At 33.9% G+C, this 16,759-nt stretch overlaps 1 protein-coding gene across 1 annotated transcript in view; it reads right to left on the bottom strand.

Annotated features, from left to right (window-relative positions):
• Positions 1–1,436: 1,436 nt before the first annotated feature.
• Positions 1,437–16,759, bottom strand: part of ANTXR2 (ANTXR cell adhesion molecule 2) — a 159,222-nt gene continuing 143,899 nt past the window's right edge. Inside the window, exon 17 of the mRNA XM_041757981.1 lies at positions 1,437–3,343. Within this exon, the coding sequence (XP_041613915.1) occupies positions 3,305–3,343 (39 nt within the window). The 3' untranslated portion in view covers positions 1,437–3,304. The remainder of the gene's footprint in view (positions 3,344–16,759) is intronic.

Here is a 16,759-nt window from a genome sequence, read left to right on the forward strand (position 1 = left end):
ATTTAAATAATAAAGTTATTAACTTCAGAGACACCCAGATCTTATATCCAGTAAGGATTTATTAGAAAAACAAATATTAAATAATTTATGATTTAAAATGGTTCAAATAAAGTTCTGAGGGAGAATATAATCAAATCATTTCTCAAACAATTTGAAATATAGAAGGCTTAAGCCTTCTGTATTTCTGCCAAAATAAGAATTATCTATAGGTGACAGATGCTGCTCCCTACTTAATGGAGGGTCTCAATTTTTACTCTGCATCTCATTGGGAAGGAAATACAAATTTTTAAAATAGAATTAACTTGGGGAAAGGCATCAGTGCTGCAACTCTTAGCACCAAATGTTTTTTCTTGGAGCACCAAATGCTTTAAGGAAAACATTCCAAGTATCAAAGTTTTCAGATAGATAAATATTTATGGATCAAATCCATAAAGAACAGACATTGTTATGAAATATATATAGATGCCTTCAAAACTTTCTTTCCAGGCAGAGTAGACACATAAGTTAGGAATCATTTCCCACTTAATTGTTGTTGCAACCTTATGCAACACAAATGGATTATGGATAAAGACTTACTTGTTTATACATAGAAAGTAGATCTTGACTGACATTAGGTCCAAAAAATTAAATAGGAAGTATTTCTCTCTATAAAATATTAAAAATGTTATTAAACTTATAGAAATGGCTTTTATTCTAACCTTCTATTTTCCTGTTTAGGAGATATAGAGGTTTTTTATTTAGTTCTTTGGTGAGTAAACAGCTCCCTTTCAAAGAAAATTCTTCTATATGCTAGATGGCAAAATGAGAGAAAAGAGCATAGATCTGGTTTCATGTCCTTAAGTGCAATGAAATTCCGTCTATCTTTGAACTTTATGAATGGTACTTTTTTAGTGTACATATAAACCATTGCCTCTCCCTCTTCACTGAGAACTCTTCATAGTGGTATTAGAACTGGAAACCTATTTATGTCACAATCTACGGAAAGCTATTTTGTCCTCTAAAGACAGAAGTCTACTTTCATTGTTCATGTAGCAAAATACAAATGCCATACAAATGCCATGATAGTAGACAAATTCCAAGTGACTACCAAAGAAACAGCCTTAGCTTCTGTAGAATCTTTGGTGCTCTTAAATATCATTTATGGGTGTGCACAGACCAGAAAAGAAGCACCAAAATTTAAGAAGACAACAATAAGTGCTGTGCCAGATGCAAAGCTAGAACAAAGGTCTATGAAAAGAACTCATTGGGCGTATATCAGGCTTCCAAGTCACACTTGTAGACATGGATTTTTAATGCCAATAGTATCATTTGTGAACTTAATTAAGCGACATCTTAGAACTGGGTATCATTCCATCCTGAAACTAATCAGGACAATTATATATTTAGCCAAACAAAGCTTGAGTGTATGTGGGCTTACAATAAAATGGTAGCAGAGGCACAGGTAAAATTTTATTTCTGAGTATGCAGACACATGACTTTGGATCCAGCCAGCCAGTGACATAAATAAACTTGAGCAAAAGATTCAAGCTAGACAATATGCATATATATATACAAATATATATATTTGTGTGTGTGAGTAAGGCTTCTTGGATCAGTGTCACAAATCTGGACACCAACCAACAGAATCACTCCCGTCCTCTGAAATTTCCATTAAGAGCACAATGGGGGTAATTACACTGGGATGTTCCAAATCGCTCTTTCCATCCTGTGCACTTACATGCCCGCCAAACATGAAACGTTCACCTTCTCCCTTCCAATGTGATGGTTGTTGAACTTATTTTTAGTGTCATTTGATAAGCCTTTGTGCTCGCAGAGAGACATCCCACTGACCCAGCCACTGGTCATTGTCTATCCCAGTTCACATCAAAGCAGGCGCGCTTTGTCAGGTTTCGAGTCGAATATCCATTTCGCATCTGAAGTACAGTATCGAAAGTGACTAGATCATTTGAGCTTTTTTCTTCAGCTGCTGCCTCCTCCCTCCCCCATAGTGTTTCCACTCACGCTAACATAATTTGGCATCGTCGACGTGACACGATGGTGGGTTTTCTAAAAAATTATAATACATACATTTCGATGTTTTGAGGTCGCGGACCCTCCTGAAAATTTAATTTATAAATTGATGAGAGGAGGTCTTTTTCTTTCTCTACTGAATCATCACCAAGGTAAGAGTGCCCCTCAAAATCCAAGTAATGCGCATACAGTAATAGGTCATTCAATGTCAAAAGACATAAAAAAGATGAGCAAAATCTTCACAGGCTGCTGCTTGCTGTTGCCTTTAATTATATTAATTAAACTTTGAAATTTTCATGCAAAGAGAGTTGCTGGCTTGTGACGCTGAAGAGCCCTTGGAGACTTGGAGGAAGGAAAAACCCTGAGCAGAAGCTTTGTGGTTACTGCTTCCTTTAAATTAAAAGCAAAACTAACTCCCGGTATGTTTACAGTTATTAATGCTTTATGCACTACTACACCCTAAACATTGAGAGTGGGGATAAATCTACCATCCCAGGGATAAGTTCTTAAAGCACAAGTCCCTTAAACTCCACTTAAGATCCCTGGTTAGAGGCCGTCTTCCTATGGAATAATGCTCTATTAATTTTCTTCTTTTCCCAAGTGCATAGTGAAAGAAAGGTGTTTTCAAACACTAAAGGGCAAAATCTTGCTTGGACCAGTACCTTGAGGCGTCCTGTCTACATTTTGTCATGCGTGTGCACTTTTCAGTGTTAGAATGACAAGATTGCCCAGTCAGAGGCTTCCTGTAAGGCACACTGTGATAGGGACTTGGGAGGATTTTGTAATCTGACATAGTTATAAGGCAATGGACCTGTATCTGCTTGGCTGGTGGGAAATTTCATACCCTGCCTGTAGCTAACAGTCTTGTGATGTGAAAACACAAGTGCCATGTCTCCTTGTAAAACACTCCTCTCTCCATTACAGATCCATCTCGGCCAGTTGTTCTATGGTCCCTTCATCTTCATGCTGTTGCTTTTTCCTCCTCTCCACATTCCAACAAACTTGCTTATATAAGACATAGCATGTAGATTAACATTAGTATTTATTTTCAATGTCATGAATCATGAGTTACCACTGGGTTTCATCAATTCTTGTGTAGATGGCAGAACAAGTATTTAAAAATGTTTAGTGCAAGCAAAGCAGAAGGCAGAGAAAACATTTCCTGACTGAGAAGAATAAAGCTGTTCTTCCGAAATCTTCTGAAATGTACTTATTACTATTTTTTTTTCATTTGGTTGGAAATCAGCAGTGTGAAGATGTATCTTCATACCTCCTTGGTCTTCCTGCTTTCCTTTTACTGAGATGGAACTCGGGAGAAGTTTATGCACCGGCCCTAGAAAAGAAAAAAAAATCAATATTGAAATATTAAAGCAATTATAAAAGCATAAGAATACCTAGTTTTACTACCACAATAATAAACAATTACTCAAGAACAGGTCAATGTTAAGATAAACCATGAAGTCATATTTATCCTCCTCAGATCAAAGCATGATGGTTCATTCAGATCTTTTCCATACCAAGTTCATCTACACAATGGTATGGTAAAATTAGAGTGCAAAAAAAGCTATGTAAAATAGAACTATGTTATTGCTATTTAAAGTGCAGCATTACTATCTTAGCAATAAAAATATCAAAGCCAAACCCTATGTTTCCTTCTATAATGGATTTAAATGAAAGCACTCCTTTATGCAATCTGGTGCTTTTAAAACTGATATAAAACTGGTGCTTCTAAAATGCATACATGAGAAATGTACTTGAGAAAGTATTAAGAGGCTGAGGATAAGGAGTCAGGGAGAAAGGGAAGAGATGCCATCTCTTTGTGATTTCATTTTATAATAGGCTTTTGTAAAAGACTTAGAAAAATAGTCTTCTGTTGTTGACCATTTCCCTGTGCACAACTACACATCATCATTATGTATCCTCTCCAAATTGTAACTATTTATTTTCATTCCACATTTTCAGAGACTTTGGCATTCTAATTCCTTAGCACTTCAAGAAAAGCTAGGGAGACACATTGTTTCATATGTAATTGTAAATAATCCAGGAATTATTTGAAAACAAAGTTTTCAATTATTGGTAAAGGATCCCCTCTTTCCCTCTCCTTAGTATGACCCTGCTGATACCTTATACCACACAAATCACATTCAGATTTCTCAACAGGCCAAAAGCTCACATACCACTTTCTAGTTTAGGGTAAGGATTATCATCTTATTGAGACTTTCCTATTTGTCATAATATGTGCTCTCTAACTTCAGATTTTAGAACTTCTCTTTATTTCTCTCTAAATGTGAATAGTATGTTTGTTTTAAATATCAAATACAGGATAATATTTAAAAAGAACAACAAATATTGTTGGAGAAGAAAGACTGGATCATCAAAACAGGATTTTGGTCCATCTTCCTCTCAAAAATGTCTGCTCAATAAAAGTAGATATTTCAGAAATTAATGAAGAAGGAGAAAAGCCAAAAAGCAAACTAGTTTCCATTAACTTTTGGCTAAAGGCAGACACATTCACCAAATTATGTATCTTCTAAATAATTCTGGAGGCAACATTATTATTACAATTGTCGATTTTCTTACTTCATACATGATATCTACAAAAAATATCTGTGCAAAAGGGAGTTTGAGAAAAGCAGAGAGAAGATATGAGAATGAGGTTGAAATTCCATGGTAATGCAATGGTCTCAGGTCATGCACTCAGACTATATTTTTGTGTTGTCTTGAACTTTCAAACAAGATCTTTAAAATGACTATTAAGTAAAAAGATGTTTTTCTCCAGATTAGCTAAGTAGGACACCAAAAGCCATGGAAACATTAAAAATGTTTTTATTTCATATCCCCTTTCTAATTTTTCAAGGGGGAACAGGTAGGAAAAATGACATGATTAATAAATATTTGAACAAAGCAATAAAACAATGCTTCTAAGCCACAATAGTAACTATATATACAATAAGAAATAGATCTGACTAGAATAGAATGAACATCAAAAATACTATCTTCTGAAGTCTTTTGAGAATCCAACAAATACATGAATAATTTTATTATGGCAACAAGGATATGAATTAATTGCACCTCTTTGTTGTGTATTTAATGGACCAAAAAAGTAAAAATTTTCTCTCTTCTGCATAATTTTGAAAAAAAAGTTATCATGAATCTCTACTTTTACTTGAGTGTCATCGCTAATTAACTAGACCTGGATAGAGGGCCTCTTCTCTGATCACTTTTGTTCTACATATCAGATTAATCTTAGTGACTCTGATTCATATACTTTAAGCAATTAGATAGATTAAAAAAATGAGATTCATAGTTCACCTGAATTCTTAAAATCACTTCAATGCCTAAATTATGCCAGACCTAATTATTTTTCATTTCATTTGGTGTCATTTTATTATAGACATAGAAACTCAAATGAAGAAGACCCTACTGATTTTAACTCTGAGGTCCTTATTTCCATTCTTCCAAAGTTTGGGATTAAGTACTGATCATCAGCTGTCAAATGTCTAAAAAAAACTGTTAAATCAACATATCGTCTTGTGTTTTAACACACGCTCATTAACAAAAAAATAAAAATAAAAACAAATAACCTTTCCCCCTCCTAATCAAGGACTCGATATTTTTCACTTTTTATCAAGAGTTGATCATGTGGGGGTGTATTTTTATTTTATAGAACTCTAACAGATGGTAACCTGGAGGAGTTATGTTCAAGAGTTCCTTTCTCTGTTAAACATCACCCTGTTCTCCCAGTCAAGGGGCTCTTTCCCTCAAAATTCCCATAGCATCTCCACTATAGCCAAACCACATTATGTAGTAATCGTCTGCTTGAATATCTAAAAAGAAAGGTAACAGTGATTAAGTCTAAGGTTTCCACAGCCCAAGGTATATATTGCAGCTTTGCCACTTGTTAACTGTGTGACTGTGGGCAACTCATTTATATCCTGTGTGCCTCAGTTTCCTGATCAGTACAATAAGAAATAAAAATTGGACCCATTCTTAGGACTGCTATAAAGATTGTATCAATTAATATGCAGAGAGCACTTAGAATACTACCTTGCACTTAGTAAACTCTCAATAAAAAATAGGTACCCATTATCCATACCTCCTCTACAATGTCATTGCAGTGTCTAACAGAGCAAACTGATAATAAATACTCACTTAGAAACAAATGGATGGATGATGAACATATAAATAAATAAATACATAATGACTAGACCTCAAAAATAGGAAGACAGAAGTGTAAGTTTGAAAGAGAAAAAGGATTACCAAGGAGAAAAATATAGCCATGGGAAAGGTTAGAAGAAAATAGAAACTGGAAGAGAACAGCCCTAAAGATGAAAGGATAAAAATGGAGTAATTAAGAAAAAAAGAAAACTATTGGCTAGAAGGGAATTTTTATTCAATACTCCACCAGGGATCTTATTCCTAGAGGAATCTGCCAATTACTCTTACTCTTAGGGTAACCTCCAACAACCACTGTGCCGAAGTGTTTCAGCATTCCATGTTTCCATAGTTGAATTTGTTTACTTGTCTCTGGATTATATTCATTTAACATCCTGGTTGAGCCCATCCGAAGCAATTCTACTCAAGAGTACATGGGTATGACACAAAACAATGACCAAAATATCTTACAACCTAGTTAGCATTTTCATTCTTATGATACACAGCTCTAAGAGTTTCCATGAAATGCCTGTTCAAGCACTTGTTCAGGTCACAAACAGCAACGTAACTTTTAAAAATGCATGTGTGTGTGCTCACATGTGTACACACAGCCCATCTCAAGTGCTATGCATACTGGGATTGACTTACATAAAAAGATAGGGAGCTCTTCAATTTTCATACCACATCAATCTTTCTAACCATTTCCCTAGTAGCTAGGACATATATTTCTCCTTTCAATGTAACAGATTCATACCTCAGGCACTAATAATGGTAACTTTGGAATCATTTCTCACCAGATCAGTTGGCAAAACTATCTTGAAGAGGTAAGTTCTAAGTGAAATGCTAGCCATATAGTTCTCTAGGTTGAGTTCTCCACACAGTGAAGTCCCTGAAGACTCCTGGGTTCTACAAGATGCCTCGGGGGGTTACCGTGGCTGGTAAGGTACACAGGATGGGAATGAGCAGGCACAATGCAGCCTCTCAATGCTCATTTGGCTCAAAGAACACAATCTCACCTACCTTTAAAACTGTAATTCACTAAAAGGTTTCGTTTATGTTTGCATTAAAAATGTATTTTGATAACTATTATTCAAGATATTCCTGCGTATGTTAAGGGCAGGTCACCAGTAAACTATTTACATACCTGAACTTGGTTTCTTTACATACCTGAACTTAGAATGTGTCTTCCTAGATCTAGATCTAGGACACCATTTCCTCAACTTTTGGTCATATGAAGAGCCCAGATGACTTCTGGTCATACAAAGAATTTTTTATTTTGGAAAATTGCTACTGAGGACACAGATATTAAAGGATCAATTCTTAAAATTAAGTGCCAGCTAGAAAAAAGCTTGTCACTTCTGTTAAGTTTATGCACTTCCTTTATCTTATATAATGGCAACCATGACTCAGCCCTTCTCTTTGTGATTTGGCTTTCAAAAAGCTCAGGCATATGATGTACTAGAAGTTTTGCTGCCCTTAGTGTTCACTTTCTGGTATAGCCCTATCTTGACTTCAGCCCATAATTATTTATTTTTTATTCTGAAATTTTATGATAGGTTTTTTTCTTTAGAAGTAGACCACCTATAAGTAAATGTAAACTAATACATACTTCTTTCTTAAATCTCAACTTTCTTATTTATGAAGGCTCCATATTCAGCTAAATCTTCAAAACCCCCCAACAAATAAATTACCTCAACTTCTACCTTATACAAAAAGATAATCTCAGGTCTACTTCCCTTCTTTGTTGCCTTTTCTTATTCTGATGGGACTTAATGAAGTACTCTGCAGACAGCTGATGTCAAATGATGATTAATATGACTTAATCTGAGGTAACTTACATAATTAATATGAACTTGAAGTTTATACATACAGGCATATTAAAACTATAATATTCTTCATAAAATCCCAGAAGTTCTCCTATAAGTAAATACCCTAAGTCTAAAGACTGCAAAACTTTACTTTGTTTTCTTTGGCTTCTAAAAAAAATAAGTACAATACAATTCATTCTTTATAAACTTGAAATGTATTAACATATCAACTCATCTCTTAGAGCAGAGCTCTGTGCAGAAGCTTTACTCCATTACCCACTTTCTCTCCACCTAAGAAGGAACAAAATGTACCCAGGATAAAACACAAATAAAATTTTGGTCGTAACAAAGTCTAAATTCACATTGGAATCTGTCAGCTTTAACTTCACTGAGGGACTTTCAGGCATTTAACAAGTATCTATTGGAGTAAGAAGTTCACTGACATTTCTCCAGAAATCCTTGTTGGCAATACCTTCTCTTGGGTCTCATCATAAGTAGAAATGGGAAATTGATGCTCAAAATAAAATTGCCTGGTGCTGTTACTACTTTGCACTTAACAAAATGAGAGATGAAAACAAGATAACAGTAGAAACTGATATATTTGCTGTTGGTTACGTATATAGACCTCCAACTCTGCTGCAATCTTTGAAAACTGATTTCACCCATTCATTTTCATTGTAGCCAGGAACAGTAGTGTTAGCCAGAGCAAGTGCCACGTTTCCCATCTCTTGAGCATTAAAATTCTGCTGGCATTAACGTTAGTGAACTCCTTTACTAGCTATCTGCACAGGATATATTTCACTGCTATAACTGTTACAGTATTATGCTCACCTCATAAATATCCATTGACAAGCTGAAGCATACAACTGCACTTTAGTTTAGACTTTTCAAACACAGATAGCTGATTTATTTGTATCTCCGTTTCTAAAAAGAATTTAGTAAACCTTCATGTTTTGTGCAACTTTAAACAGTGATTCAAATTTCAAATTGTATACAAAGGACCCATGCATATAGAAACAGACACAAAACAATTCTAGAGGTCCAAGAAATCCTGCTTATCAGGTAAGAATGTCAACTTGAGGAAACAACAGGCTCTTTGGATGGAGATTTTCTGTAGCAACTGAAGATGCAAGACTGAAGAGAGGGCACAAACTATTATCTTTCTCTCTCATATATATGTGACAGAGATCTATCTATATGTGAGATATAGAATATATATGAGGTAATATATATATATATATATATATATACACATACATAGATATGAGATAATCTGTAGTATCCTCTGCTCAAACTAAAAGTGCAAGATTCTGAGCTGAAATATAAATTCCACATACTCTTTTGTAATGAAAGCTCAACCTATATATGCCCCATTTTACAGGAGAGACCACATACCACACGGATATTCAGTAGATATCATGAAGTGAAGTGCTGAGTTTACTTGAGAAATTTACTTTCAAATGGCTTTTTTTCCCCTTTTTATTCTATTATAGCATCTGCAAAATTTTAATGACTCTACACACACTGTTAACATTTACTTTGCAAATATTCAGTTCTCCCACTAGTTTTTCTTGAGATTCGGGAATATAGTTGGAAGCTAATAAAATATGCAATCCATACCTCATAATAATAATATATGAAATTGACCTTTCAAGGTTATTACTTGTAAGATAGACAGACATACATACAATTTTGGTAGTTTTCCAAAAACATTGTTGGCAGTTCCTTCTTGAGCCTCATGATGGATTGTAATGGGGAACTGTAATGGTGCCCAACAGAATCATATATGTAAAATCAGAACTCTGTACATTCTTTTAGTTGGGAACATCATAAGTAGTGTAGAAATAATTTCCCTTTTCCTAATCTCGATTAGAGTACTAATTGTATCTTAAGTCTTCAATCAACAGTAAAAAAAAAAAAAAAAAAGAAAAATCTACTTAAAAATATAACTTAAAGCTACAGAAAAACAGTATATAAATTCCATACATGCACAGTGTAGCATTATGGGTATATAACAAAAGACTGAAACAATCCAAATATCCATTAGTAATGGACAAGATGAGTAAACTATTAGATACAGACAGATAATGGAATACTTATATTTTCAAATGGAAATCAAAAGCTAGTATTTGCCTTGAAAATAAAAATAGTTATTAACAGGTGCAAGGTGGGAATGGAAAAGGATAAATGAGATCTTTGAATAGACCTTGTTATGTGCTATCAAATGCAATAATAACTATTTTACATTAAAAAATATTTAATAGTAAAGAAACTCCTACAAACTAAAACAGCCTTCACTAAAAGCAAGTCAGAATGCTGCCAAAAACTGAGGACATGACACAAAAGCTGAGAGAGACCCCTCATTATACATGAGGTTTTCCCTGAGAACAAAGAGATAGTCAACTGAAAGCTGGGAAGAAGTCAGGAAGGAAGAATTATTTCCCTCTCCAAAAGGACTTTCCCCAAGGGAAAGTAAACAGTTTGCTTTAGGTTTGGAGAATAAGAGAAATGAGAAAAATAATCCTGAGGGACCCAGGTCCTTTTACAATGATAAAGCAGCAGACTGATGAAACTTGGAAATAGGAGAACTGAGAAAAATCCCTCCAAGGTTCATGAGGCCTCTGACAATGCAAGGCGTTGGTCAAAGGCTGGCGGCAGGAATTAAGATGGAAGCTTGTCTCTCAAGCTACAAAAGTGGCAGAAGGTGTGAGTGAGGAGATGGGATCCTAGCAGCTGGAGAGCAAAGAAAACCCCCCTGCAATCCAAAAATCTCACAGGTGGGCTGTATAGCAGAGAGAGAGAGAGAGAGAGAGAGAGAGAGAGAGAGAGAGAGAGCTCTGATGAAAAGAAATCCCTGACACTGCCCTCAAATGTTTAAAGCCTGTAGTGAACTAAAAATAACTAAGAAGGCAACAAACTGTGATCTAGCTCAGCTACAGATTGGCAACATGCCAGAGGTAGTGATAAATATGTTTCTACAGGTAAATATTATCTAGTCTCTATTTTTATGTACAATTCCCAGCATAAAATAACAAATTGTGGTACACACACAGAAGCAGGAATATATGGCCCATAATCAATGGGAAACAGTCAGTTTGGGTAAATCTGTAGTTAATAGATACAAACTTTAAAATAACTATGATAAAAAATACTAGAAAGTCTAGTGAGAAAGATATAGGTAGCATGCATAAAAATATAGTAAATTTCAGTAGAAACTATAAATAATGAAATGGAAAAACTAGTGAGGAAAATGTAGTATCAGAATAATGTATTTTGGGACACCTGGGAGCATCTGAACTCTTGATTTCACCTCAGGTCATGATCTCAGTGTTGTGAGATCAAGCCCTGCATCAGTCTCCGCACTCAGCACAGTCTTAAGCTGATTGTGGAGCCTGTTTGAGGTTTTATCTCCCTCTACATCTGCCCCTTCCTCCCTCTGTGCATGCACTCTCTCTCAAATAAAATTTTTAAAAAATGTTTTAGATTAATGTAAAAATAGATGACATAGTAGAAGAAAATCTCTTTGAACTTGAAGGTGGGGAATAGAAATTGTTCAAACTGAAAAACAAAACAAAAAAATAATTAAAGAGAAGCTAAGACTTGCAGGACCATATCTAACAGCTTAATGAAAAATTGGTGTTCCAGAAGGAAAGGAGAAATAATGTAGAAGAAAAACTTGAAAAAGTAATGGCTGAGAACATCCTTAAATTGATGAGAGTTGTAAACCTACAGATCAAAGAAACTTAGTAACCCTCAAGCAGTATAAGTACACAGAAAACTGCATCAAGGAACATCTAATAAAAGTTATGAAAACCAAAGAATATGATAAACATAAACATACCTCTCTGTTCCTCCTACCTTCCCCAGAGATTATATATAGAGAAAACACAAGCAGGAAAGCCAACTTTCCATCAGCAACAGTGAAGGACACAACACAATGGAACTCCCCTCAAAATTCTAACTGGGGTTGAGGAATGGAAGTCAACCTAAATGTCCATATCCAGAGAAAATATCCATTAAAAATGTAGGTAAAATAATCTGCAAAATGTGGAAGGGGCTAAAGTGTATTATGCTAAGTGAAATAAGACAGAGAAAGGCAAATACCGTATGATTTCATTCATATGTGGAATTTAAGAAAGAAAACAGATGAACACAGAGGAAGGGGCGGGGGGAGAGAAGGAGGCCAACCATAAGAGACCCTGAACTAGAGACAACAAACTGAGGGTTGATGGAGGGAAGGTGTTAGGCTAAATGGGTAATCTGTATTAAGGAGGGTACTTGTGATGAGGACCGGGTGTTGTATGTAAGTAATGAATCACTAAATTCTACACTTGAGACCAACCTTACTACATATATTAACTAACTAGATTTTAAAAAATTAAAATAAAAAGAAAAGATGTAGCCAAAGTAAAATCATTTAAGATATGCAAAACTTCACATAATTTTATCTACAATAGACCTCAACAATAACAAGTCCAAAAACTCTTGAAACCAAAGGAAAAGACATTAGATGGAAACCTAGAGTTGTAGGAAGAAATAAGGAAACAGAGGAGTAAATATGTGAATAAACAGGAAGTACAAAAATACAAAAGAAATTAAATTTCTTTATTACACTATGATTACTTAAAGCAAAAATATGTTATTGAATTCCTAACATATGTAGGATTAAAATATATGACAATAAAAGCATACAAAGTTAGAGGAAATGGGGATCAGGTACTATAATGTTTATATATTGTTCTTAAACTACTATATTACTTGATAGCAAATTGTGAAAAGTTAAAAAAGTATATTTATCTCTAGAGCAATCACAAAAAATAGTAGAAAAATATAGCGAAGAAAGAGAGTACATGAAATGGATTACAAAAAAATTACTGTTAACCCAAAAGAGGGCAGAGGAGAAACAGAATAAAGAATGGACAGAACAAATAGAAACAAAATATATAGATGTAATAACTGGGAAGAAACCGAAACAAAGAATTGGATACACAACTACACTCAGAAAAAAATATTATTTCAAGTGACTAAACCAGTATTTGGCCTGTATATCAATAATAGAATATAATCCAGGATAAATAGAGCAGCAAAGAAATGTTTTATTTCATTCTTAAACTTCATTTTACTATTTTATTATTATTTGTAGCTATTTATATAATAGATTAGAGCAAATAAGTACTTTAGTATTGTTAAGGCCAAGACTTTTCATGTAAGAGAAAGGTGATGCAAGTATAAATTTAAATATTCAGGAAAATCTCTTAATGCTAAGTTAGAATTGAAAATATACCATAAACTCATGATTTTTTCAAAACTATTGAATTTTCTAGCCTTATGTGCTGAAATGCTTAGAAGTAATGACAGCCCAATAATAATTAGCACCCCTAATATCCAAAATGTGTTCTCTAAATACCATTATCTAGTAAAAACATCTAGTGTCCTTTGGAGCTGAATAGTTTAATCCAGTTTTAAAACAGAAAATGTAAAAGATGAGTCTGGGACATATTCTGCCAAAATAAAATAAATTTATGAAACATTAACATGAGCCATATCAAAAATATATAATAACTAACATGACGGATCAGGCATTTGCCACCTGCTTTTCTCTGATCTATACTGACATACCTGATGGTAGAACAATTGATGTGATGCACTATAAAGTGCACAACACCATTTATGAATAATCCATGCTAAAAGAAAAAAGGCAAATCTGAATCAGAGTAAGGGGGTACAAAGTATCAGTATATATGAGTATGTGTTGGGGACCAGTGCTGGGGGAGTTGTAACTGTATAAAAAAAAGTGTTCAAGGTAGCTCTTGAGCAGAGATTCAAAGGCAGTAGATGAAACAGTGACTACCCGGGGAAGGATAATCCTGTTAGAGAAACCAAGTGCAAAGACCCTGGGATGAAAGCGTCTTTGGAATATCTATAGAGAAGCAATATAGGTGGCGGGTACAGACTGAGCAACAGAGAAACTGTTAGATGAGGTCAGAGATGAAGCAGAGACCCTATCATGCAAAGCCTTGTAGAGGGAACTATTACAAATCCTCCTTTTTAAAAGCAAAGTTACTAATTATACAAAGTTAACATCTGGATCCCTCTCATCTCTTTTACAGTAGATTGAGTTAAACTGTTAAATGAGTCACTTTTCAAAGTTCTTAAGAACTTTGTCCCAAAATACCCTCCCTCCCCTACTTTCCCTCCCTCCCTCTCTTACATACCCAAAATTAACAATGTATCACAATAAAGAGCTCAAATTCTCACTATTATATCAATCAATGGCTAAGTGAAAACTCAATCCATATTTGAATTACATATTTAGGAAATTTTTTTAAAAAAAATCCAAATGAAAGCTATACTACATCACTATTATTTAATTACATGAGAAAGAGAATAAATTAATTTATTCTGTGTGGAAGAATGCTGCATGAAAATACTAATTTTCACTAGAGTATTTCTAGAGTTAAAATTTTATGTTACTATCACAGAGCAAATCTTTTACAAGTAATTTGCGTAATTTTTCTTAGGAAATAAGGCATTGAGAAAGTCATTTGTCTTATCAAACTGCCTTTGGCACATTTAAGAGATCTCAAATATGTATTATATACATTAGCACTGAAAAATATTCACTGAGAGATTTTCCTAATGTATATGACTCTAGGGATGCAGTGATGTGTCTCTAGGTACGTTAAATTACTAAGAATTAAATCCTCACTTTTGTGACCCTGAAACAGTATATGTTGTCCCACTTGAAAATTAATAACTAAAAATAAAAAAAAGAAAATTAATAACTAAAAATATGTTGATGATTTCAGCTTGCACTTGATTCAAACAAATTTTTATTAGCTCTATTTAGAAGAATTCACAGTTCTTTGGGTCATTTGTCAGATGGTTAAATTCTCAGCTAACATGAAACTAAGGATTTTTCAAAGAAAACCAATTACTAAAAACTTCACTTTAAGTTTTTAAATTGATAGTGTATGGATAATGTCAATTAAAGATACTTTATAGAAATGTACAGTTTTTAAAGCTTCACTGTGAAGGGCAATTACAGATTACTCTCTTGAAGATTATAAACAAAAAAATTTTATGAAAAAATCTGCTTATCACTTCATCTGGAAAATCAGTTACTGTGAAACATTCTTCTTTTGCATGGCAAATATTAAGTGAACTCATTCCTGGCATTCAGTCTTAACAAAAGACATATGTATATCTTAAACTTTTGAGCAACAAATCTATGCATTATTTATTTTTATCACATTTTGGAAAAACAATTTTAAACAGCTGAACCCTTTTATATCTAATGAGAAGACATCCAAATCCCCAGAGTCAGGATTTAATTTTGCTTCTTAGAGACTAATATTTAGATGTATGATATGAAATGATATATGCCTTTCTTTTTTTTTTTTTATTTATTTATGATAGTCATAGAGAGAGAGAGAGGCAGAGACACAGGCGGAGGGAGAAGCAGGCTCCATGCACCGGGAGCCTGATGTGGGATTCGATCCCGGGTCTCCAGGATCGCGCCCTGGGTCAAAGGCAGGCGCCAAACCGCTGCGCCACCCAGGGATCCCGATATATGCCTTTCTATAACACATAAGTAATGTGGATTAAAATTCTTCACATTATACCTCTACATTCTAGACTGCCAACACAGCAGCCAAATGACTACATTTATTGCTAAATTTATACCATGGAGAACAAAACTTCAAGTGGCACCTTAAATTGTATATATTGAAATTAGGCTGATAAGAGCATGAAGTCTCCCTGCTTCTATGTGCAGACACTTTTCAAATATAGCCACAGGGATTTATATTCCAAAGGTAGATAGCACTGTAACCCGTGATGTCAATTCACAGATTAGTTACAATACAATGCATTTAATGGGAATCCCTTACTCATAGTTTGAAAAGAAGCTAAACAGGAATTAATTCTGCCTCTTACTCAATACAAGCATTCCTAGTCTAAATAACATACTGACTAACAAGTTAGACGGACTCTTGAAAGAACTGTAGAAATATTAAACCATCTCAGATATATCCAACATAATTTATATATAATATTAAATATTATATATATATTATGTTATTATATTGTTATTGGTTATAATATATATTATATATATAATATATCCAACATAATCCAACATAATTTCCCAAAACAGAAAGAATAAACTTACAAAGTTTAAATATTTACACCCATTAAAAGCATATAGATGCATTCAAGTAAGTAAACAAATATGACTTGATGTCATAGTGTTTCCAACTACTAATAACTTACTTGTGTGTAATAAATTACTTCTACATACAAAAGACAGTTTGCTTCTTGGTCCAGAGAACTCAAAAAAGCTGAAGATATGTACATTAAAGAGTCAAATAACAAAAAGTAATTGGTTTTGATTTTTAATCTCCATTTGACTGTCTATATGTAATTATTCAACATAAATCCCAGGACTAGAACCTGGAGTTTAGTCTATCTACAAATATTGGATCTAGTGTTTGCACAAAACAGATGATAGATGATAGATGGATAGCTAGATAAACAGATAGATAAGATATATAGATATACTGAAGTGAATATATAGTCAATTCTCAGTTAGCTTAGAAAAATAAATTCTGATATTCTATGCCAAAATGATTTTCTAAGCCAAAAATAATATTAGCCCAATATCTTATTCTACTACACAAAATAAAGACTCTGGATAATAGTAAAGTTTGTTCAGCATTACAACAGCCCTGCTAATTTATTTTTAATAAATAAATCTAAGTATTTCTTTAAGCTTCATGGTCTTT

This window comes from Vulpes lagopus, chromosome 6, assembly GCF_018345385.1.
Source record: "Vulpes lagopus strain Blue_001 chromosome 6, ASM1834538v1, whole genome shotgun sequence".
Taxonomy (NCBI): domain Eukaryota; kingdom Metazoa; phylum Chordata; class Mammalia; order Carnivora; family Canidae; genus Vulpes; species Vulpes lagopus.